Consider the following 26,722-nt stretch of genomic DNA (forward strand, 5'->3'; position numbering starts at 1 on the left):
GTACCTCATTATCAGTACCAATTTTTTTATCTTAGTCTATTAGGGCTGCTATAACAAAATACCATAAACTCATGGCTTATAAACAACAGAAATTTATTTCTCACTGTTCTGTAGGCTGGGAATTTTAAGATCAAGGTGCTAGCGGTGTCAGTGTCTGGTGAGGGCCTGCTTTCTGATTTATAAAAGGGTGCCTTCTCACTGTGTCCTCACATGGGTGAAGGAACAAGCTAGGTCTCTGGAGTGTCTTTTATAAGAGAACTAATTCCAACAATGAGGGCTCTACCCTCATGAATTAGTCAACTCCCAAAGTCCCTACCTCCTAATACCATCACCTCAAGGGTTAGGATTTCAACACATGCATTTTTTTCAGGTGTGGAGTTGGCAAATACTCAGATCACAGCAGCAGTGAAAAATAGTTGAAGTTCAGTTCTTTTTTACTCCAGACTGAGTTCTTACTGTGTTGCCTCCTGGGGATGAAGAAGGACTTGGCAATCTTTCAACTCTAGGATGTCAGGTGTTCCAAAATTAAGTAGTAAAACCATGTAATAACAGAGCTTGACTACAAGAGTTGTGATGCCAATGTTAATAAAGTGTAGAGTATGTCTAATGATATTTAATTTGTGAGTTTCATTGTTTATATTCCTTGTCATTCCAGTAGGAATTGCAGGTCATAATGAGTAATATTGTTTGGGGATCCATTAGTATTCCCAACTGTAATATTATAAGGGGAAAAAATCAGGTTATTCACCAAGTTCATTATTTCTGCAGGAGTTCCAGAGTAACTAATTTCCTTTTCACAACAGTAAATATATATCTGCAAAACACAGTTTTACCCTGTATTTTGAAGAAATACAGGGTATTTCTGAAAGAAAGTTAAAAGCCCACAAAAGCTAAGAATTTAGTTTACCCAGTAGACTAAAATTCCTCTCATAAACTGTGCCAACATTTTTACTGGAAAAGCACTTTAAAATGTAGTTTTCTCTCTTGTGAGTATAAGCAGCAACCACTGACTTCAAAGAGGATTTTTGTTGTTTTACTTATGAAGTAAAAGATAAGGCATATCTAAATGTATAAAATCTTATGCATATCTACAAATTTCATCTGCACTTTGTGTATGGCACAACATTAAATAGACTAAAATGTCTGGATGTAGTTTAACTTAAATGAATCTCTTCTGAAAATGTCTAGCCTATAAAATAAAGCCCCTGAAAATATTTTTCACAGCTAATTTCAGAAATATAAACTATATTTGGAAAACATCCTGCCTCTAAGCCTGAAAAAGAATTCCTGGAAAAAAATAGTTTATAAAACACAGTTTAGCAAGAAGTTCTATTAGGCAAATATAATTTCCTACAATTAGATAAACCACACTTGATTATTGTTCCTTTGATCCTAGCATGAGTTTTTAAAAATCCACTAAGAGAACAGCTAGCTACTATATTTTTGATATGAACCTCTTCTCTAAAAAGAAAAAGAAGGGACTACTACTTGGAAGAAAAAAGTAACTTGTTTTTCAGTTTTTAGGAATAAAAGTACAATAGCGTAAATCAGTATGGTTTTAGATTTTAACTTAGAAGAATTCATTGCTTAAAATCGAATATTCCTTAGCCTGCTGTCATCAATAACCCCAATTGCCAAATTCAACAGAAAGTTTTCAAATCTTTTCTTAGTTAATCTCCCGAACACATTTGGCACCATTGATCACTTTCTGTTGAATCATTCTGGTTCTGTAATTGAAACTCCTTTAGTTTTAGGTGGTCTCCTCTTACCTCTTGAATTGCTCCTTCTTAGGGTCTTTTACTACTTTCTCTGCATATTCTTTAAATGTCAGCATATCCCAGGGTTCCATTTATAACTGGATTCTATTAAAAAGCTCTTTCTGAGCAATTTTTTCTATACTTGAGTAATTTCTAAATGCTGTCTCCAGCTTTGATCACAATTCTGAGTTCTGCATTTATATTTTCATGTATTTATAAGAACTGTCTCATGTATTTATAAGATTTTTTGTATGTTTTCTACTTAGATACGTCAAAGGCACCTAAAATTTAACATTTCCATGGCAAAACTCTTTCCCTTTTCCCAAAGCCATTTCCTTCTATGGTTGCAAATACAGGGAAAACACTATCATCCACTCTTAAGTGGCTTACTAGAATGGCTTCCCAAGGTACATTATAACTCCCATTATTTTAACTTTTTTTTTTTTTTTTTTTTTTTTTTTTAGACAGAATCTCGCTTTGTTGCCCAGGCTGGAGTGTAGTGGCGCGATCTCGGCTCACTGCAAGCTCCACCTCCCAGGTTCACGCCATTCTCCTGCCTCCGCCTCCCGAGTAGCTGGGACTATAGGTGCTCACCACCACCCTCAGCTAATTTTTTGCATTTTTAGTACAGACGGGGTTTCACCGTGTTAGCCAGGATGGTCTCGATCTCCTGACCTCATGATCCGCCCGCCTCAGCCTCCCAAAGTGCTGGGATTACAGGCCTGAGCCACTGCACCCGGCCTTAACAGTTTTATAGAACTAATATTTATAAGCATGTCAAATTTTGTCTTTTAAAAAAATCCAGGTAATGAATGTAAAGGCATTGTGAAGCTATAAGTGCAATTATAACACCAACTAACTGATTGGGACGCACTACTTCATCTATATTACATAACTCAATCCAGACAGTTCATAAATATCATATTTATGAACAAATGTAGCACTGCATACATTAGTGCTTTAAAGACTTGAGAGTGGAAATGGATTAGGTAAATTTTAGCAAATCCACAGGTACTGTAGCCATTATAGCTATTGTAGAGCAGAGATAGGGAAACATTAGATTGTGCATTGCAAAAACGGGTTCAAAGCTGACTCACTCTGCTGTTTAATAAATAATTATTTAAAATGAAAATAGAGAAGTCTTCTCTTTGGATGCTTTGTTTATAATTTTTTTATTATGGATAAGGTTTTGATTTCATTACAGTCACTTATTTGCAACTATGGTTTATTTCAAGGGAATCAATAATATAGTAGTACAATTAGCAGTAGTATAGTATTTTAAGGTAAAGAGACTCTAGGAATAAGTAATCCTAATTTCTCTTTCATTATGAAATCCTTCTACAACAATAATGAATAAGTGACCATAAAACCTACTCATACTTAAATAACTTCATTGTGGGTAGGTTCACTGTATTGTGAAAGCAGCCATGGCATTTTTTTAATCTCCAATGTTAGCAAATATTCTCTTACATTAAACTAGAATATTTTTTAAACTTTAATGCACTGTCCAGAATCTGTCTGCCTTTTAAATGTAGAACAAATATATACCTACTTTCATGTGAGAAAGTATGAAGACATGAGGACTGGAACTGTAGCAGCTATTTTATGACCATTACGAATTGAACAACAGAATCACAGAAATGCCAATCCAGCACTCTAATGTTGTAGAGCTGCTGAATTAAAATTAAAACCAGCAACTCTCTGATTTTGTTATGTAAACAAGAAAAGTCTTTGTAGTTTAAACCACTAATAAAATCAGGACTCTTACTACTAGCAGCAGAACACTAGACAACCAACATAGTATAGGTGCTACCATTTAATTGTTTTTCTCTGGAAAATTGTCAAGATTTTTCTTATAATCTGTATTCCAGAATAGGCACTACTCCAAATATCTGATCAGGATATATTAGTGCCCAACATTTTGAACATCATCCTTCTGTTAATGTAACCTAATATGTTAGTGATTTAAGCAACTCTATATTTAATATGTGATCAACTATATCCTCAGTTATTTACCCTTTAACCTGTAAAATAAATAAATAAATATATATGCAACAGATATTTTTACATTAAAAACTTGCAATGAATTCAGCACAACTTCGAAATTACATTTCTATTGACTACATTATTATGTGTAGTGCAGTGATGGCCTGAAATTGTGAACTTCATGTGTCCTTCTTGGCCAAAGGGGCAGTAATTTGCTAAGGAAATATAAGGATGAGCTAATGTATAATGATAATAATGGAATAATGATAACTAGTATAATGGAGAAAGCTCAGATAGACCTGTGTTCAAATCCCTGCCCCCAGCATTTCCTGCATTATGACCTACACAAGCTTCTTTTTTTTTCTTTTTTTTTATTATACTTTAAGTTCTAGGGTACATGTGCACAACGTGCAGGTTTGTTACATATGTATACATGTGTCATGTTGGTGTGCTGCACCCATTTACTCATCATTTACATTAGGTATATCTCCTAATGCTATCCCTCCCCCCTACCCCCTCACCACAAAAGGACCTGGTATGTGATGATCCCCTTCCTATGTCCAAGTGATCTCATTGTTCAATTCCCACCTATGTGTGAGAACATGCGGTATTTGGTCTTTTGTTCTTGTGATAGTTTGCTGAGAATGATGGTTTCCAGTTTCATCCATGTCCCTACAAAGGACATGAACTCATCCTTTTTTATGGCTGCATAATATTCCATGGAAGCTTCTTAACCTTTCTATAAGCTGCTGTTTCTTCATCTGCCTAATGCGCATATTAATACCTGCATTTGTGGGGAATAAAAACTCTTATATGGTGTCAGGAAGTGTCCCTTGCTGCTCCCTTCTTCTTCTCATTTTTTTACTTTTGTTATGGAGATTCAACTATTTATGCCTTGAAAAGTTCGATAAATGCCTTACGTTAGAGTGCTTGTCACTTCAGCCTACCCCAAGAAAGGCCACTTTAAATATTAAGAAAGATGATAAAGGAGGAGCATTAACAGACAGCATTGAAATGAAAAACAGAATTTCACTAGCTAGAAAAAATTAGGAAGCAAAGTTTACCCAGTGCCGGAAGCAGGAAGACATCCTCCCTGTCCCTGAACTCTAGACTACCTTCACTAGTAGAAATGTCACTGACATTACAAATGAAGGGATCACAGATTCTTAGGAGCTTTAGGGACTTAAAAAATTAACATTTACTATTTTTCAAATTATAAAACATATACTTATATGTCAGAAATTCTGAAAATACAGAAATAAAGATTTATACTTACGTATTTTTGAAATTACACAATATGGAATTACAGAAATACAAAATCTCTTAAACATCTAGCATTTAGCATACAGTTTTTTGTTTTGTTTTGTTTTGTTTTGTTTTGTTTTGTTTTTTTTTTTTTTTTTTCCAAATTAGGGGCTTTAGGTGGGGAGCACTGGGCAGCAGATTTGTGGGATTTTGGAATTTATATCACCTTTGGTCCCAGCTCTGATCTTAAAATGCAAGTAAGAAAATGATGGGTCTCAGCTGCATCCATGTCTCTACAAAGGACACAAACTCATCCTTTTTTATGGCTGCATAGTATTATATGGTGTATATGTGTCACATTTTCTTAATCCAGTCTGTCACTTATGGACATTTGGGTTGATTCCAAGTCTTTGCTATTGTGAATAGTGCTGCAATGAACATACATGTGCATGTGTCTTTATAGCAGCATGATTTATAATCCTTTGTGTATATCCCCAGTAATGGGATGGCTGGGTCATATGGTACTTCTAGTTCTAGATCCTTCATCATTCTCAGCAAACTATCGCAAGAACAGAAAACCAAACACCGCATGTTCTCACTCATAGGTGGGAACTGAACAATGAGATCACTTGGACTCGGGAAGGGGAACATCACACAACGGGGCCTATTATGGGGAGGGGGAAGGGAGGAAGGATTGCATTGGGAGTTATACCTGATGTAAATGATGAGTTGATGGGTGCTGACGAGTTGATGGGTGCAGCACACCAACATGGCACAAGTATACATATGTAACAAACCTGCACATTATGCACATATACCCTAGAACTTAAAGTATAATAATAAAAAAAAATTTCAAGATTAAAAAAAAAAAAGAAAATGATGGGTCTCAAAGAAGGTGTAAGCAGCCAAGAGGTTGATTTGACCTGATTCTATATTGAATATTGTTGTGTGAGATTCTTTAGGTATCTAAATGGTCCAGCAGGTTTGTCATGATTAAGGGGAGGTGAGAATTCGGAATATTTTTTTTTCCTAAATAGAGATTGTGCATTTGGATGGCACTTAAGTAAGAAGATGGGACGTGAGACAATGAAGAATCTAGAACCATACTAGCTTTAAAAACTTGAATTTACAAGTGAAGCTGCTATTCCCAAATAGATAAAATTAAATTTAAAAAATCCCCTTGCTTCCAGGAAGTGAGGGTGGGTTGTGTGTGTGTGTGTGTGTTTTAAATGATTCAATTATTTAATTTGCATCTAAGGATATACATCTGAACATAGAGGACAAATGGTCCTGCATAGCAACGTTTGTTCCTGTTTAGCAACAGTCATTAAAATGCATTACTAAATCCTTTCATTAAACAAAAAGATACAAGTATCAAATGAAGAGTGTTCCTTCAAAACTCATTTGAGCATCTCTGTGGTCAAAATTTACCAAATGAGTCTTTCCATTTGAGGCATCATGTAAAATAGTAATAAAATGGAATTATTTTAAAAGTGATTATATTAAAGCAATGTTACAATTTATACAACTGGAATAAAGCAGCAACCACTGATTATCTTGTAACTACCTCTGAAAGTACACTTCTGTTTAATACATTATTATATGTAGTGCAATGACAGCTTGCAATTGTTAACTTCGTCTGGATGTTTTTTATAGAATAAATCAAAGGGCAATGACTTCACAAGTGGTCATCTGTTTCTGGCAGAGATTTGAGGACTGTGTGGGTGAATGCAACTAATTTCTACGACAAGGAAAACCAATTCAAAGAGAAGAAAGCAAATTATGTTTAAAAAAAAAGCATCTATTTTTTATAGTCCTTAAACATTCATATTTGTATTTTTGAAGGCCCTGAAATACATTCCTTTAGCAGATCTTACGTAATTTCATATTTGGTGGTAAGCCAAGGCCAATTTGTTACCACGGATGATGGATTCACTATTGTGGAGCTGGAGGTTCAGAGACAGAAAGTGTCTCTCATGAATACCAGCCACAGCAGCTACAGCAGCTGCACAGCAGCAACAGAAGCTTTGGGGCCAACAGGAACATTGGTGGCCAAGACATAAAAAGTCTCTCCCACTTCCACTCCCATGCCCCTGTGGCTCCTGCCTGATGTAGGAACTGGGAGTTAACTGCTGGACAGATCTCTGGCCGTTCATGTTCAGTGCCTTTAGAATGTTTCACATTCTTAGGGGAAAGCTACTTTGCCATTATCCTGCCACACCTCTATCCAGATCAAGTAAGGCAAACCTCCACTTTAAGTAAAACCATAATATGAGAAACATAATAATTTAAGAGATGGTGAGTATTTTTGCAATTAGATCACAGTATTCAAAGCAAGAAGTATTAAGCTTAGATAGGTGCTTAGGAAACAAAATATCCATTGTCGCCAAGAGAAAAAGAGATACTGGTCTGAGATAATTCTGAACAAGTGAGCATGAGTTAGGTTTTAGTCTTACTCCCTAAAGATAATGCTTACCCACAGATGCTATTAAGTGACCCAAGATGATATTAAGCAACACAAGTATATCTGAGTTCTGAGCTCACACTATATGAATGTAAATAATGGTCAAAATGTATGTAGAGAGGCCATTATAGTCTCGGGAACAGATGACGATGAGCTATTAAACTAGACTGGGGTGGGTGCAACGGAGATTCAAGAGCTACTTGAATGAGAAATCAGAGAATCTGTTGAGTGACTAACTATGGAGGCAAGGAAAAAGGATAAGGATGGATCCAGTATTTCTTTCTTGAACAACTTAGTAGGGAGTAGTGACATTTACTAAATTAAACAAGTTAATAGAGAAATCTTTTAAATCATGACATCTGGTAAAGCATGAAAAATAATTGATTGATTTGATGAACATTCAATATAGAAGCAAATGCCCAATAATACATCTTTTTTTTGTGGGATAAAAAACAGACACATTAGCCTCTAGTTTTCTTGACCATAAGCCCCAGCACATTAACACTTGACAGAGGCTGCCTCTTCTACAAAGACATTTGAGATTTTTACTCAATTTTGGAGGCTTTTATTCAGCATCAGTGAGGCACTGACATAATTGAACTCCAAAGCTGCGTGCCCTGAATTGACATGCTGAGCGCAAAGAGAGAGTGATGATGACTTTGGACCCCAGGGGAAACTCCATTTCCTTCTAGCTCCCCAATAGACATAACTCAAACATCTGACAGAGATAAGGAAGTTCCATGATGAGAAGATAGCTTTCTTTTTCCCTTTGCAGGACTAGGCCCTTTAAGAAATAGATAAGCTCTCTGAGGTACTGCTGAGAGCAGCCAGATGGCTACGTTGAAAGTCTAGCCCCATTGAAATCAGTCCTCAGGAAATTATTCCAGCTATCTTTTCTGACTTCTTTCATGGCTTTTGTCTTCTCAATATTTCCCAAGCTGGTGGTATTTGACAGTCATTTTCAAATGCATGCCTACCCGAATTTAAATTTTGATCTCTTTTCTCTGAGTATGCCAAGTGGTATCAATTACCCTTCTTTTGCAGGCTAAATTGTCAGCCTGGGTCTCATTTATTTATCAACTTCATTTTTGGTGAGTCTTTTCATTTTTGGTGAGTCTTTTCATTCTAGCACAGCCTAGGCTATCTATCTCTGGCAACTCCCTAACTCTCAATCTCTGATTACAATCCCATCTGGAATTTACCAGTCCCTTCTCCAGGATCCAATCTTAGCTATGGGGGTAGAAACAAGGCAGTTACAAAATGTATCATCATATATATTTTTCTGTTAGACTGCAGAGAATAGTATTATGATTATCAGTAGCCCCTGCTAGTATTCAGTAACACAATTTCTTGTTAAGTTTATAGTCACAAAAAATCAAATGACTAATCTGGGCACAATAGCTCATGTCTGTAATCCCAGCACTTTGGGAGGACAAGATGGGAGGACTGCTTGAGTCCAGGAGTTTAACAATAGCCTGGGCAACATAGCAAGACCCTGTATTAATTTTTTTAAAAATCAAATGACTAATTTATTATTTAACTATAAACTTAGCAAGTGTGTTAACACTGTTTAGTATTAATACTAACAAAGCATAGTGCAAAAAAGTACATAACAATACATTTTAGAGAAGTAAAACATTAAAGGTTATGAAAAATAAGAATGAATTAAGATTTTCTTTTTAAATACAAAAAATACATATATAATTATAAAATATACATCATATACCTCATTCCAGCTATTGGCTTTCCATGAAGGGCATCTGACAGATCTACAGGCTTTGTGAGTTGGAGGTTTCTGTACTTGACTGCAATTTGTGTCTTCTAATTTCCTTTGGAATTGGTCAATGCAAAACACTTCACGGTACTTTCTACCTTTACCACAAGAAGCTGAGCACTAGAAAAGAAATATGAATGCACTTGATTCATTTTCTTCTTGATTAATTTAAGCTTATCTTAAAGAAGTACAAAATGTAACAATCCATACATAATTGCTTTGATATTTTTATTAAGATATACTCTGGTATTTCTAATTAGCAAAAAGTTAAAATTTATCAATCTGCTCTGGACTATCAATTAATGTGAATATTACAAGGTAATACGATTACATTTTTATAATTTATTCTACAAAAAATGTGTTGATTGTCTACAATATACCAGGTACTCTTTTGACACACCAATGCTTTAAATCTTTTAAGGTTAGACTATCCTCAACTAACTCCTTTTATCATCCAATAAAACTTGCATTCAATTTTGTAGAATCAATACCCATTTTATTTTTATCTCCATATGCTTTTCTATACTGTAAAGTATGTTTTCTATATTAAAACATGTTAGTAATCTCTCAGTGCAGGAAACTGTGATTGAGAAAGCAGAAAATTTATTTTTTTTTAGCATCATTTCAATTCAGGTTGTTTTTTGCATCAGTCTGGAAGATGTCTTTCCCTACCATCGGCCCTCTAATTTATTTAGTAAACAAAAAATAACTGAAATATTTTTAAAAATATAGGTAAAATAACGATTTCACTTCGTTTGTCAGTCAGTTTTCATTTTATGAGTGAGGACAGTGCAATGTGGTAGAAAGCACTTGGGCTCTGGCATTGAGTACCACTTCTGCCACTTACAGCTGGGTAACGTTAGGCCCATTTCATAAGCTGTCCAAGCCTTGATTTTTATTTTTCATTTATAAAACATGAGTAGTAACATCAACCTTACAAACTTGCTATGAAGCTTAACATGAGATAAAGAATATGAAATGTCTAACCCAGACCCTATTACACTTGGTAAATCCTCAGTAAACATTTAGCTTCCTCTTCTACCATTTTCCTTCATATAGTCTCAGAGAAGATATTGACAATTTTAGCATGGTATATGTACCAGGGGAAAGCTAAGCAAAGAAGTCATGGAGTCCAGACAACCTTTCTCATTCCAACAGTTGGCATATGGTTTCATTTAGAAACTACATTATGCATTTTATGCATATTGTGAATTCCTAGAATATTAGACTATATGGACTGTTTGATACTCAAATAGTTTAAACTTTTTAAAAATGAACAGTCTGGAGATAATTTACCTTTTTATATTAGCAGCAATATGCTGCAATAATGCATTGATTATTAAGAACTATTATCATATCTTAGATGTTCTCTACCTCTCCTCCACCTCATTAATACTTACAGTCATTCCATGCCACTTAGAACACACTTGGTTCTGTGAAAATCTCTAATGGATCTTTGTATGTTGTATTAAGATACATTCTTTCCTCCTATTGATCTAGACCTACCTATATGCTTTATCGTTCCTGACCACGTATCTTGGACACTTTCCTTGCCTGTTTCTTTTCTTCATTGTTTACTTTTCAGAGTATAACCTATCACATACTAAAAAAAATCAAATATTATTGAGTGTCAAATATATACTAGGGAGTGTGCTGACTACTTTGAGTATGTATATGTTCACACATGGAAGAATAATTTTCCCCAAAATAATACTTTTAAACTGTGACCTTTTGAACAAAGGAAACATTGATTACCCCCTCGGCTAGTCACTTTATTAAAAGGTAGTAATTATTGTGAATAGTCACGCAAAGATTCATTAAACAGCATCTCTTGCTTTTGCTCTTGATGTATCCTCAAAGTGCTTATAATCTAAATGATACACATCATCTATAAAGTGAATTATACCAGTGTAGGTCTTAATATTGCACTCAGTGAAGATCAGAAAAACAAAAGCACTACACGACACTAAATACCATTAAAAGGATACAATACAAAATGTGATGGAATTTAAACATTCATGAAATGTAGCCATTTCTTTCTAGGATATTTGTAAGTGCTCAAAGAGAAGGTAATATTTAAATTCATTCTTGAAGGAGAGGTAAGTTTGTTGACAGACAAAGGTGAATGGTCTTATATCTATGTTTGATATGACTTATCTAGACATTGTCCAGGTGTGTCTGTTTTGTAAAATTCCCAGAGTTCTTTTAACAATGCCAAGAATCCAAGAATCAGCCAGTAAATATACAGTAACTTGTTGATATTTCTGATAAGAATTGCCAATTCACTTACCAAGTTATGTAACATAAGAGGGGACAAGTTAAATTCCAAATTCTAATTAAGAATTCAGCAATACATTTCCTCTATAAGCATTATCTATGAGTGGAATGCAAACTCACACATATAGTACACTGCCAAAGTTAAGAATTATTTTTCAAGAAACTGAATAGTCTTCTACTCCATAACTTTAGGTCATCTTTGCTTCTCTCTCTTCTTTGTTATTTAAATCAACATGAATCTATTTTTATCAACCTTTCTATTTTATAATTTATAAGCATATTTTTATGCTTTTTTTGCTCAAGAGCTGACAATGGCTCTCTTATTGTCTTAATAGCAAGTCAAACTTATACTCCTTGCTTTCTTGATCCACCAAATTTTAGTCAACATGCCTTCCCAACTTTATATTTTGCTGCTTTTTGCCATGCAAACCTTTGCTCCCTTTAAGCATAATTGCTTTCTCTTTAATGTGACATATTCGCTGAAACACGGGGCCTAACTCATTATTTCATTTACCTAGACTAATCACTTCCTCTAATAATTATCCTTAAAGCCCTAATTCAATCCCATGTCTAGAGTAAATACACATCAATCTTTCACTTCCCTGAACTGTTCTGAGTCCCACCCTGTTTTTAGCACTTCATCATTTTCTACATTTTCAACTTTAGTCACATGCCTCATCTACCCAGCTTCCTGGAGGTCAAGCCCTTATAGATCACCCACATCACATACAAAGTGGCATGTGTAATAACTATCAGCTGATGGACGTTGATTAATGGTATAAGCAATTTTTAATTTGCTTTTAATAAACTCTAAAATAATTTACTTAAAAATTTTAAATTCCATGAAATATATTCATTGGTTAAAAAACCAAAAGTCCTCTAGGAATGATAGAAAAAAATACAAAATCAAAGAATTACAAAATAAATTATGCTTTAGATATACTTAAGTAAAGCTCTTTTTCTCCAAGATCTGAGGAGGGTAAGTACAGATTCTATCCTCGAGATTTAAAGAGGAATAAGCCCAGCATTTTATCATATTTGATGAAATTCCATCTGGGGATTTCTCTAAAGTAAAACAGGACATGTTATGCAAAGAGTTATGTTTTAGTTGGAATGAGGCATCCATAGAGTAAACAACTAGTGATACCTTCCTTTCAATCCACAATACATTCTGAGTTGTAAGAATTCCACAAAATAGCCCATTTGGTAGGAATATTCAAAGATGCAGTGTTTTCTTCTGGTATCCCAGCAATCTGTTGTTTTTTTCCCCTCTGTTTTATAACCCTGACACCATCATAGTCTTCTGAGGTTTTATTTAATGCTGTGTAATTCATTTCTAGCATTCTCATCAAAAGAATTTTTCTTGACAATCAGCCCTAGTTCCCTTAATTAGTCTTAAACTCTTGCTGAGATTTTTTTTTTTCCAACGACTACTATGGAACAGTAGATACAATACAACCCATTTCAGAAGTAGTGATACTAAATAAACATACAAGTGCCCCAAACTGATAATTCTTATAAATTAGGTGAAGACAGATGTCTAAGATAAAACAGGGAATCTGAAACAAATGCAAATTTTGCAAGCGCTGAAAATGTAGTCCCCTCTAACATGATAACTTTGGAACAAGTATATTTTTATTTTTAGAGAAAACTGTACATAATTATAGAATAAGATTACTTCTCATTTTTAGCTGTGGATTTTTTTGTTTATATATAGGATACTACAGAAGAATGAGTGCATTGACTTAATTTGTGGGAGTCTTGTCGATTAATTCTGGAAACTTAAATTGTAAAACAAAATAAAATAAGGAAATAAAATTAATTTAGCTTTAGTTCTAGGATGGAAGTCTTGTTTTTTTCGGCTTCCCTAAACTATTATATTGATCTGGCACTGTATCCTTTCTGACAGTACGGGGAAACATACAGGTACTGGTTAGAATTAATATGTACCCTAACTAGTAATTATATACCCCTGAAAAGTAACTGTTACAGTAGTCATGCATAAACTGTGCCCTTTATAGATTTTACAAGCTGGATAACTATAAGTAAGTTATTTAACCTCACTAGACCTTCATTTTTCATATGTAATATTGGTAAAATAATACTTATTTCATATACATCTCTGGGTAAAGGTAAGATGAAAGGCATTTTTTTTACAGAGAGAAATAGCCAAACTAAGAAAACTCTAAAGACATCTGTAATGCTATAGCAAAATGCAAAATAAAATAAAATAAAATCAATAAAGAACTAAAAGAGTAGTGCAGAACATCACATTGATTAGATTCAGGACAAGATTGAAAATGTCTCCCATAAAGCAAATGGAATAGTGAAGATGCAACAGATAGAGAAGAGATGGAGAGTTGACCTATGAATGTTGTTTCCTGGAAAATACTCTGTTCATTCACAGCTCAAGTTATCATATCATTGCACATGCATCATATCATTTTCTCCCACTCCAACACGTTCACCCATTTCATCCCTACGTACTTTTCAGTGGTGAGTTTAAATCTCATTTCCTTCTCAGAACTCCCTTCTCTGATGGAGGATGTCTGATATCCAATTTAGACGAGATTAGGTAGGGTTCTTACAGACTTTTTTTTAGCACACTTTCTCCTTTGCTATACTCAGTACACCTGTAATTGTCTGTTCTATGTCTCTTTCCCTTTCCAGACTATAAAATCTGCTGAGAACAGACATATTGTAGGGAAGCACACACGCACGCACAACACACACGCGCACACGCACACGCACACACAAATAGCACCCAGAATCACTCGTTTTTAATTTAGTGTGTCACGAATCATTCTACCTTTCTTTTACAAGGAGGAAATAATACCAATGCAGCATGAACCATAGGATCTTGCATCAATTTACTGACCAATGTTTATCTGAAATAGTAGATACTCCTCTGGCACCACATGAACTGATTTAGATGGTACATTTCCAATGTAATAGTTATTTTACATAGTAATGATCATCCTCAATTTTAGCTACAAAAATCCTTAGTTGGCTATTTGAAAAAAAGACCTGAAGTTTGGTGTATAAAAAATCAAGTGAAATTAAAATTAAGAGTAAGCATTATTTATCCATTGGATCTTTTAATTAAGCTTGGCTAGAAAAGTAGCAAATATCCATTTCATTTGCTACTGCATAGCTTCATCTATGGATGAAGGTATATATATATTTGTTTTTATGTTAATCATCTAAACTTTGGTTAAACTTCTAAAAGAGTATCAAAACTAATTTTTAATATGCTAAAAATTAGTCTTTGAAACGCAATATTAGAAAAAGGCTTTGACATCAACTGTAAGTTTTATGCTAAATATTTTAGTGAGTATTAAGATAAAGTTGATTACTGAGAGAGACTTCAAAGAAAACCTAGTTTACCTTCATACATGTTTCCTTCATATAAATTATTGTGTTATAATTTAAAATTTTCTAAATCTGTACATAGCCTAAATTATTGCCAGCTGAAAAAACTTTCAATGAGTGAATTTGACAATGACTCTGTTGCTGAAGCAGAGATTGTTTAGTTATTCCAGGTCAATCAGTAAGAGCTAGAAGTATCTTACAACAGCTAAACTACTGCTCCTTAAACATGCCTCCACATTTGCTGATAAGAAAAATATTTTAAATTAAATAGAGGCCAGGTGAGGTGGCTCATGCCTGTAATCCCAGCACTTTGGGAGGCTGAGGCCAGAGGATTGCTTGAACCCAGGAGTTTGAGACCAGCCTGGCAACAAAATGAGACTTCATTTCTACAAAAGAAAAATTAGCCATGCATGGTGATGGTGATGCACATCTGTGGTCCCAGCTACTTGGGAGACTGAGGTGTGATGATCCTTGGAGCCCAGGGGACGGAGGTTGCAGTGAGCCAGGATCACCCCACTGCACTGCAGCCCGGGCAATAGAGCGAGACCTCTTCTCTAATAAAAATTAAAATAATAATCAATAAATAAATTCAATTAAACATTCCAAAATTTGATAATATAATTGTAAACATTTCATATGCTTTTTCAAAAACCACTTTAGGGATGGTTAAAAATTATGGCACTTAATTTTTTAAGCTACCATAAATAACCTAACTAGACGTAAACTTCATAATTATCATTTTTCTCCCTCAACCATTTTATTTTAGTCCTCTATTGTTGTTATTAAACAAAAAATGACAATAAGAAAAGACAAAACTGAATAAAAATAAATGAGGTGGCATTATTCAATTTCACTTTGGCTTTTGAAATTTTCTGATTTTTTTTAAAAACACAATCCTTAGGAAGTCATCAAATGATCAGATAAAAACAAATTTTTACTTTATTACTAGATATGTCACTTTTCTTTGTCTGTTTTCTGACAGCAAGGTACGTAAGTCATTGTTGAAAGTGTAAGCGCTTATAACCGTATGGCTGGGTATCATGTCTATCCTATTGCTCATTTTATGCCAGGTGTTAGCTAATTTCTGCAGACAACCAAATAAAGCATGCTGAGGGTTCATGCAACCTTTTTGTTTAGGTAAAGGTAAACTTAAGGAAACTCACATATTATACATTACAAATTCAAATCCACTTTCTCATTACAAACCAGAAATCATTTCCATCAAGATAGGTGCAACTTCATAAGATATATCATACAATACATAAAATAGAGTGGTTTTCATTTAAACATCCACATATTATAATAGCTGAAGATAATCAGATGTTGGAGTGTCTCTCTTGGAACAATTTGAGATGATTAGTTGTGTTTTCCTTAGTCTTTGGCAATTCCAAATGTATCGATGAACTTTTCAACATTAGAATATGTGTTATTTATCCTGTTTTTATCTATTTTCAAAATTAAAATATTTTATGCATCTGCAGCAAAGTTAAATTAAAATATTTTAGTAAAAAACACATTATAGCTATTTTTGCTAAAGAATTTTTTAAATGATGTTTGATTATATTAAATGTCTTTAGAACACTATTATGAAATAAAAGATTAGTGTATGAAACAACATATTAAATCAGGAAATGATAGAATTTCAGGTCTAAACAGACCACAAATTAGATATTTTGAGAAATAAAACACTATCATGTGTATGCATCCATGTATATGTCTTTCATTTTTTTAGAAGCCTATAATAACATTCTTTAAATAAAACAAAGAGGCGATATCTAAATCCAGAAGCCAATGATACTTGTAGATCCAAGAGAAAAGCCCACTATAGGAAAATCTTAGATAAGAGTTCATACAACTACTTTGTAATTAAGGGAATTCCCTAGAATGAAGAAACATTTTTTAAATTGAGTGTCTCAGTTAGTAGCAAAGTAAAACATTAAAGTAGCTATAATAGAGTAGTAGGATGTATTTCTGCTTAAAGTAAAAAAAAAAATTGACAAAATATGCATATTAAGAGTAGAGTGTCAACTCTAAAATAGTACTGCTACTGTTCCTTTAATTCAATGCACATGTGCTCTAGGGAGTAAGACACTAAATCCATCAACAGGGACCCCATTCATAGTGCTTCCTGAAAGATTATACGTATAGTTTTAAAGTTTAATGGAGTTTGCAAATGTCCTTTTTAACTTGTTACAGGCGTTCTTTGACTATTCAGCTCTAATAAGCCAAGACAGCATTTGGTTTTAAAAATATTTATCGCTGAAATATTTCACTCCATTGCATTGCATCTAATCATATTTAAAATTTGTAGCTCCAGACTTTTAAAAATTTAAAAATCAGATTAATTTGCAAATATATTTGACTCTCAAAGGAAAAAACCAAATGATTTACAACAAATATATCCAGCAGACTTTCATCAAATTAATATCATTGTAATAATCATATGTAATTTTATATTATTTTGAGCATATATGTATATGTACATACACTCATAATGAATTTACAGTTCTTGGCTAATCCATGCACTATGAGAGAACTTACATGAAATTCATCTAACTCAATTGGAAGTAATAAAGATAATTTACTATAATTATTAATATTTTCTATATTATAACTTTGGAAAAGTTTTGTGATTATTTTCCCTTTCAAATATAAAACCTGAGGGAAAACTGCAGTAACTTATGCAAGTATCTTGTACAGAAATATTCACTTATCTCATTTTATAATATTATTTTCCACAAATAACTATTGGAAAATCAGAACAAGAAATCATCCTAGTGAGTGGGAATTAAAGGACTCGATTGGATTAATTTTCTTCAATAGTAAGTTTTGATAAAGAATCATTTCAAACCTACAAACATTAGTTCTTGAACTTGAGTTTATTTTGGTACAAGCAAGAGTAAATGTAAGTCTAACTCAAGATGTGAGTACTATCTGTAGCAAAAATAGTCAAGAAAAACTGCCATTCATTTAAAGCTTGTAATTTGGCTGGGCGCGGTGGCTCAAGCCTGTAATCCCAGCACTTTGGGAGGCCGAGACGGGTGGATCACGAGGTCAGGAGATCTAGACCATCCTGGCTACCACGGTGAAACCCCGTCTCTACTAAAAATACAAAAACTAGCCGGGCGAGGTGGCGGGTGCCTGTAGTCCCACCTACTCGGGAGGCTGAGGCAGGAGAATGGCGTAAACCCGGGAGGCGGAGCTTGCAGTGAGCTGAGATCTGGCCACTGCACTCCAGTCCGGGCGACAGAGCGAGACTCCGCCTCAAAAAAAAAAAAAAAAAAAAACTTGTAATTTATACTTTTAACTTTCTAATAATATTGTTTGTGTGCACTACAAAGGGGAAATGAACATTTTGGACTCCTCTATAAAATCTGTTTAGCAAGTGGAACTCACCTAAAGAGTTCCTGTTTGGAGTTTTGATTGACTCATCCAGTAACATGAACCTTTACAAGTATAGGGTGACATGGAGAAAAATGGTATGGTTAATATGAGAATAATGCAAGTCTTGTCTATTTTTAACAATTTCTTTGGGGCCATTATTGCGAATTTACTTTTTCTTAATGTTTTTACACAAATCAACTGAAACACTGCTTTTGCAAGAATGTGCGCCACATTCCATTATAGAAAGTCCACTCCCATCTTACCCCTGGGAGCCTACATCCAGAAGCATGACCGTCTGCCTTCCTGGACTGACAAATGTAGAAAACTATTGAATGTGAGTAGACCATAAAAAGATAAAGAGATCAGAAAAATATCTAAAGCATACCTTTTAAAAAAATTTTGTCTTTTAAGGCATTACTTACTATGGTAACATTTACAAATTCTTAAAATCGAGTGCCAACAAAATAGCAGGATTTACCATTTCAAGTTTCCACAAATGTTTTATGTGCTAGCTGTGGGAGTTAACAGACATAAAGCCAAGAAGTTTGCTTTTAAGTAGGGTTATAAAGGCCTAAAAAGGTATATGCACAGAGTACTCTGAGATGAGAAATAAATGAGTTCTATGCACGCTTTGAAAAGAGAAACGTCAGAGTTGAGATTAAAAGACCACACCCACTGCACATATTAATGTCTGTTTTCCATATGTAAAAAAGTTGAGGGAGAATGTTTTAGAGATTAATTTCATATTTCAATGAATTTAAGTTAATTTCTAAGATTTTCCCTTTAATCACACAAAATTATTTGTATCAATATTTAAGTCGGGGTTTCATCATTTTCACTAGTGGAGAGTAGCAGATGGAATAATAATCTAGTAGTAGATGAGATTTGGTGTCAGAGGCCTACAATTGAATCTCAGTTGTCAGAAGCTATGATAATAATAACACCTACATCTCAAGGTGGTTGTGAGATTAAATTAGATAATGTATGAATAAACCTGAAATAGTTCTTGACACAATAATCTAAAAGCATACTAAACCTCTATTCCCTTTTTTTTACTTCCTTTCTCAAATCCTGAGTGTGTGTTTATCAAAAGACAATAAAGATAAACTATCCCCCCAAAAAAATATACTGTAGTTATGACAGAAATGTAAATCCTATATGGACAAAACAAAAATCGAATACTATGACACTAAAACAATAAGAATGCAGACAAACCTTTTGATAATTAAAAAATATAACTAAAATAAAGAATTCAATATAAAGTTTAAATATTGATAAAGTTTCCCATCAAGTAAAATCAAAAGACAGAAGTAGAAATAGGAAGATAAAAACAAGAAAATTAGAAGACCAATCCAAGAATCCCAATATTCAACCAGAAAGAGTTAAAAAAAAAAAAAAAAGGTTGCATAGCAATTATCAAAGTGTAATACAACCAATTTTCCCAATACAAATCTTTTTAATGAAAGAGCTTACAGAAAGAATGTCTAGCAAACTAAATTTTAAGCACATTCATAAACACTAAGTCACTTCACCAGAAACTGTAAGAATGACAGGGATAAACAGAAAGGAAATACCAAAGCTTCAGTGGAACAGGCATGGAAACAAGGGCACATAACAACAGGGAAGGAATCAGAATGCATTCGGACTTTGCAATAATAGCTCAGAATGCTAAAGTAAAATAGGCAATGCTTTAAAATTTTTGAGGGAAATTATTTTCAAGCTAGAATTTTATAGGTAGTCAATTATTCCAATATAAGGATTGACTAAAGAGAGTTCCAGGTTTGCACAGAAGGAAAATTGTACCTCTCATTTTTTTCATTTTTAAGGAAGGTACTGGCAGGAAGAAGTGTTTTAGTATGAGAGGGTAAACCAGAAAAAGAGAAATATATGTGATGTAAGAAAAAGTTATCAAAACCAAAGACCAGTGAAAACACTTCACAGGATGAGAGACTGGTAAAGCAGGGTTAAGGTCATCTGTGCCAGATCAGAGGAGGCAGATTGAGGGCGGAGGGGTCTCTAGAAGGAGTCCAAAATACAGGAAATATCTGAGCGTTTAGAAAAACCATTTATAGATATTTTACATACCTGTTCAAGCCCTTGAAAAAAAAAAAAAAACAGTGATTAAAACATAACAAAACTAAGCAAATTTTAAAATAAGGCAATCCACCGCAGGAAAAATTAAGAGTTGTGTAAGAAAGGACAGTACACTACTTGGCTCCACACTGACATAGCAGCACTGCTGACTTAATCAAAATCGATTTGGAATTAATTTGGAATTCTCAACCTCTATAAAAGGGAGTCAACAGGTACATTTGTTTGGATATATCTAGAAACAGCTGAATAAGCCTATTATTTGGCAATATGGAGGGTAAATATCAAGACACAGATGAAAGGATTAGAGATTACTTCTAGTGGAGGAAAGACTTGGATTTCTGGAAAACAGAAAGCAGAGAGAAACAATTGTCTTCAAATATTTGCCCTATAGGGGAGGAATTTGATTGATTCTTACTTCAGGGTGCAGAATGAGAATTGGAAGCAAATGTTTGTTTAGTTTTCCTAAGAAGAAATGGGCTATATTGTATTATGTATGGCCTCCAACTTTAGGAAGTTTCACTAGGACACAACTGAAGCTTTACGCACTTCAATTGAAAATTGTCTTCAAAGAATTTATGCTTTCTGTAGATAAGAAGGGATAAGAAAGAGAAAACTGGAAGCCTTTCCCAATTTTAAAGATATGATAAAAAGAGAGGGAAAATTATATCTTAAAAATATTTCAAGAATCACAATAATTTAACTCTTTAGATATATGCATTATTTATGGACAAATGAAAACATATTGCATTATTGTTGTTTACTCAAATGAGAAAAATGCAAATTCTACCTGAATTACGGGGCATCCTTTGACAGAAAGGGATTCTGCCATCGTTTAGTCTTCAAAATTATCAAATCAGTGTCAAAGTTTTATATTGCCTCTTTTACTATGACATCAGGTGTCTAAATAAAACCTTTAAGTTTTCCCCAGACTTTTAAATTTTAGCTTCTGATAAAATCGGTTTTCAAAAAGCATCTGTTTTTTGTTTTCTTTTTTTTTTTTTTTTCCAGATGAAGTTTTGCTCTTGTTGCCCAGGCTGGAGTGCAATGGCACGATCTTGGCTCACTGCGACCTGTGCCTCCCCGGTTCAAGCAAGTCTCCTGCCTCAGCCTCCAAAGTAGCTGGGATTACAGGCACCTGCCACCATGCCTGGGTAATTTTTGTATATTTAGTAGAGATGGGGTTTCACCGTGTTGACCAGGCTGGTCTTGAATTTCTGACATCAGGTGATCCACCCACCTCAGCCTCCCAAAGTGCTGGTATTACAGGCATGTGCCACCACGCCCAGCCCAGCATCTGCTTTTTAATACCATAAGCTAAACATCTTTCCAAGTAACGTCTCTTTTAAAAACCTTTATAGAATTCTTCTAAGCATGAAAAATAAATAAATATAAAAAACATTTCTCCAATCTGTAAGAATAAGCAACTATTCATCACAGTTTTCTCCATATTTTGACTTTAAAAATAACTATGTAAAATTTACAGAGCTTCAGAGTGACACAGAAAACTTTAGAGAGAGCATTTAATAAAATACAAAGAAATCTCTTAAGGTACCTCCTCAGTGTATACCATAATATTAAATCGCCTACTTTACCATATATGAATACATGGAATACCTTATTAACGCACTAGAAATTTGAATAAAATGCTGACATTATAAATGAGAATTCTAAACTCAATAAGGGCAGAAACCAGTTCCATAAATGTTTACTGAATAAAATGAACTGATGCTATGTAGAAAAAAGCCATAGGAACAAGCTTGTATATATAGAGATAATCAGGCTTACATATGCTTTCTGTATTTCTACTCAAATTATTTTTATACTTTTTTTACATTACAAAGCTTCAAATTGTCTAACATTTTTGCTCCAGAAACGTTAAGATCTGATGTACTATTCTACAGCTACTCTTCAGTAGAGAGAAAACTCAGTCGCCTGAGCATTTTTATTTAAAGGGTGCGGTTTTACAAAGTTGAAATGTATACGTACAGCAAAGACCTTTTAAATATGCAATCTACTTTATCTGAATGGCGCAGGGTTGAATGATCTTTAGTCCCACAAAAATAACCCTGAAAGGAAAGCTGCACGTAATAGATCTCTTTTTCAAGATTTCTGTTGTTTTGTTCTGACTCTAAGGGATACCCTGTGGATCAACAGAGACAAGAAAGTTCTCCTGATTTCAACTGATTGACACCTTGCCAATTTTAGACGAGAAACGCTGACAAGGAGACAGGATCCCATTTGAGCCACTATCCGTGAGCCAGCTCCCTGCCACAGAAGAAATGTCCAGGAGTGAGGGATATGTCATGTCTGATTATCTTCCCGATTTCTAGATGTGAAAACTCTCCTAAGGCCCACGAATAAACAATAAAGAGGTTGCCCTCAGATAGAACAATGAACATTCTCTAGTTGATAGAATAGACAACTTTCTTTTTTTTTTCTTTTGAGACAGAGTTTCTGGCTGTGCCACCCAGGCTGGAGTTCAGTGGCACGATCTCGGCTCACTGCAAGCTTCGCCTCCCAGGTTCAAGCCATTCTCCTGCCTCAGCCTCCCAAGCAGCTGGGACTACAGGCGCACGCCACCACTCCCACTAATTTTTTGTATTTTTTGTATTTTGTATTTTAGACGGGGTTTCACCATGTTGACCAAGATGGTCTCGATCTTCTGACCTCGTGATCTGCCCTCCTCAGCCTCCCAAAGTGCTGGGATTACAGGCATGAGCCACTTTGCCCAGCCAGTAATAATTTTTTTATTAGTGTATCAGTATAAATTCTTTTTTTCTTACCTTCTCCTAAAGAGAACATAGTCACATCATTTACACATTATCATTTATACTTTATCATTCACACATTTTAATTATCACACTATATTTAATGACATTACAAACAGAATGATTACATCAGTGACACAAAATGTCTTCTGATTTTTTTTCTATCAAATATTATAGGGTTTGTGTCTGATGGGCAAAATCTGCTATAATAAAAGACATGAACTTTCCTAAATCTGTGTTTACACCTTGAAAAATGTTATAGGAAAGAAATAGAAATAGTTCTACTGCGGGCAAGTCTTTTTCTGACAATTTTAATGATTATAACAAACTAGAAATCTGACTGCTTGCTTTGGTATTTTAGGTATGTTGTTATTCATATTTTAGAGCTATTTTAATTTAGAGTAATTCTTACTATTAATAAATACCACTTTAAAAGAAATATTTGTCTCAAAATAATTTGACAATCATATGTTTAAGTATTTCAATTATCTAAACTTAATGATTAAGCATATCAAATTGATTTTATAAAACTCTTTTTCCTGCAAATTTAATTTCATTGCAAGTTTCTACTGATTTTGAATGGGTTCTAACTTCCAGAGATAGAATACTTTACCAAATATTAAACTGATATTCAAAACACCTGAAAAAGCTAACAATAATGAAACTTGACTCAGGGAGAAGAAAATTCATTTCTTCCCTTTTCAGCCCTTGAGGAATCTTTCCCATCCCATATCCCACCACATTCCTAAACACTTTCCTCTGCACTCACATGATTGTGTGCACAGAACTAACCATATGTATATTCTTTCGTTTTAACATTTCTTATTGTGCTGTAATACAAACTCTCCTATGTCCTGATCTAATTGTATTTTTATCCTCCACATCTGTTAGTATCTAACACATAGTAACTGCTAGGTAAATATCTACTGAATAAATAAACTTAATAGAAATTCATAAAGATTAAAAATTAGGGATTTAGCTTTTTTAAAAAAGGAGAAATAGTGCAGGGAGACTAATCTTTCTTCTCTTAATTAAACTGGCAGAGTAAAGTAGCAAGTTTTCCCTCCTAAAAAGTTTGCCTTTCAAATAATTTTAAAATAAATCTTTGCTATACACACAAGCCATCCATTCTCTAAACAGAACAGTTTGCTCTTCTCTCCATATTTGTTCATTTTAATCCTCTCAGAACCTCCCGTCTATCTACTTAATGCAAAGAAGTAGAAACTCATTTACTGTTGCTACTTCTCAGTAGCTATTCCTGGGATTGGATGACCATAAAAGACTGAAATGAAGAGGTGATATGTCCTTCAATACATATATTTAACAAGGTACTTATACCCAGAACCAAAAATAACTCCCATATATCAATAAGATAATGCAGAAAATCCAACAGAAAAGTGGACAAAAGACTTCCATAGGTGCTTCAGAAAATAGGATATCCCCTGGGAATAAACAATTTAGCCATCAGAGAAATGCCAGCTACAACCACAAAGAAATACCACTACATACTCACTAGAATTACTAAAATTTAAAAGTCTGATAATATCAAGTGTTGGCAAGGATTTGGGGCAACCGGAATTCTCATACAGCCACTTTAGAAAACTGTCATATAGTATTTACTAAAACTAAACTAGTTTACACTATATACACTAAGATCCTGCAATTCAACTCCTGGCTACCTAGCCAAAAGAGACGGACATACATGTTCACCAAAAGACATGTCTGAGAAATGTTCATCACAGCATTGTTTATAGGTCCCACACTAAAAAAATCCCAAATATTTGTCAACTGAAGGATAAATATTAATACAAATCATATTAATTCATCTATTCATAGAAGTCATACCAGTTACATAAAAGTCATAGAAGTTATATGCTTATATGACACAGTACTAGATTGCAATGAGAAACTACAATTACATGCAACATAAATGAGTCTCAAGTACAATATCCTAACTCTCACAAATGTTCTAAGTTCCATTCGTATAAGGTTCAAAGGCAGGCAAATGAATCTATTATGTTTGATGTCAGAAAAGGGTTTACCTTTTGGGAAGACAGTAACTGCAAGGGGGAATGTTGGGGAATTTCTGTGGTGCTGATGCTCTCCATTTGAGCATTGTCTACATAAGTGTGTTCACTTTGGAAAATTCATTGAACTGGACCATTATGATTTGAAGTTTTGCTGGATGTCTTATTTCCATAAAAGTTTACTTTAAAGAACAAAATAATGGTCCAAATTGATTCCTCTCTTATACTAGAGTACAACTTCCTCAAGTAGACTTGTTTCAAGTTGTTTGATATATTATTAATTAGCCTTTTCTACCATATTTGGATATTTAACTCCTTGAGAAAAAATAATACATACTTACTTGATAAGTGATAACAATAAGCAAAATATATCGGGCCTTTATGTAACAGGCCCTATTTCAACCACTTTTCCTATTCCATTTTATCCTTAAAAAATACCCTCCTTAATTAGCTACTATTTTCATTCTAAGAAAATCAAATGTTAGAAATGCTAAGTAACTTGGCAAAGGTCACTGAGTAAAACAGAAGTCAAATCGAGGCATTCTAATACCACAGCTCTTATTCTTACTTACAAGATCTCAGATAGACTCAATATTTAATATTTCAAGGCTTAGGAATAATATGTCTTCAAACTTTTTTGATAAATGAAAGTTCACATTTCTCTTGGTAAAGTCCAGATTATATTCTCTTACATGAGACTATCTAATACAAAATCTTGTTATGCATCATCACAAGGGCCCTTCACACTGCAACGTGTAATCCTAGTGCTCTCAAATTGACTTTTTCACTCATTGCCAAAACTTTTACTCTCCTCAAGTCCAAACTTCCCTGATCTCAAAATTACCCATCTTGGCTTTTATCAAGTTTATTGTGTTCAGATGTTTACTTATACTTCTTTTACTCCCACCTTCAGATGCCACCCCACCCTTGGATCAAAAAGTGTCCCATCAATCACTCCTCCACTGGTTTCTTCTCTACCTACAGACACTTGAGTGTTATGGGTGAGTAATCCATAAACACCTGATGACTAGCCGCACGAATGGCCCCTAAATCATCCTCAGCTTTTGGAACATTCCCTCCTTGACTTTTCATCTCCAGTCTGTCACTTTTCAGTTTGCTGATATTTTATGATAAGAATTGTCCACTAAACTTCTCAAGATACAGTTCTGACACCCAGTCCAAAAAAAAAATCAAGTTTTTCTATACCTATAGAATTTTAAAAATTTCTTAGGCATGATCCTCATTGGTCCTCTTTGACATGGCCCTAATTCATATTTCTAATTGTATGCCCACCCCTTGTTCTCACAAACCAGTTTCACAAACTGGCTTGTCATCACAAACAAGTCACACTGAACTACTTTTTTTCTGGTCTCTATAGTTTTGCTCTAGGTGGTCTCCTACCTGATACCTCTTTTCTCACTCAAAATCCTATCTGCCCATCAATCCTTAGACATATACCTTCTCCCCCATAAATCCTTTCATGTTTCTCCAATCAGACGCATATTTTCTGACTTCCTATGATATCCCTTTCTGGCTTGTTAGAGTTATCTGCATGTATATTTAATTTTCCCTAG

General features: G+C 34.2%; 1 protein-coding gene across 1 annotated transcript in view; it reads right to left on the reverse strand.

Moving 5' to 3' along the window:
• The window catches only part of ADAMTS20 (ADAM metallopeptidase with thrombospondin type 1 motif 20), a 212,665-nt gene that overhangs the window by 45,002 nt on the left and 140,941 nt on the right, over positions 1 to 26,722 (reverse strand). The window contains exon 29 of the mRNA XM_023182839.2: positions 9,179 to 9,346. Coding sequence (XP_023038607.1) covers positions 9,179 to 9,346 — 168 coding nt within the window. The remainder of the gene's footprint in view (positions 1 to 9,178; positions 9,347 to 26,722) is intronic.

This window comes from Piliocolobus tephrosceles, chromosome 10 (assembly GCF_002776525.5).
Source record: "Piliocolobus tephrosceles isolate RC106 chromosome 10, ASM277652v3, whole genome shotgun sequence".
Classification (NCBI taxonomy): Eukaryota; Metazoa; Chordata; class Mammalia; order Primates; family Cercopithecidae; genus Piliocolobus; species Piliocolobus tephrosceles.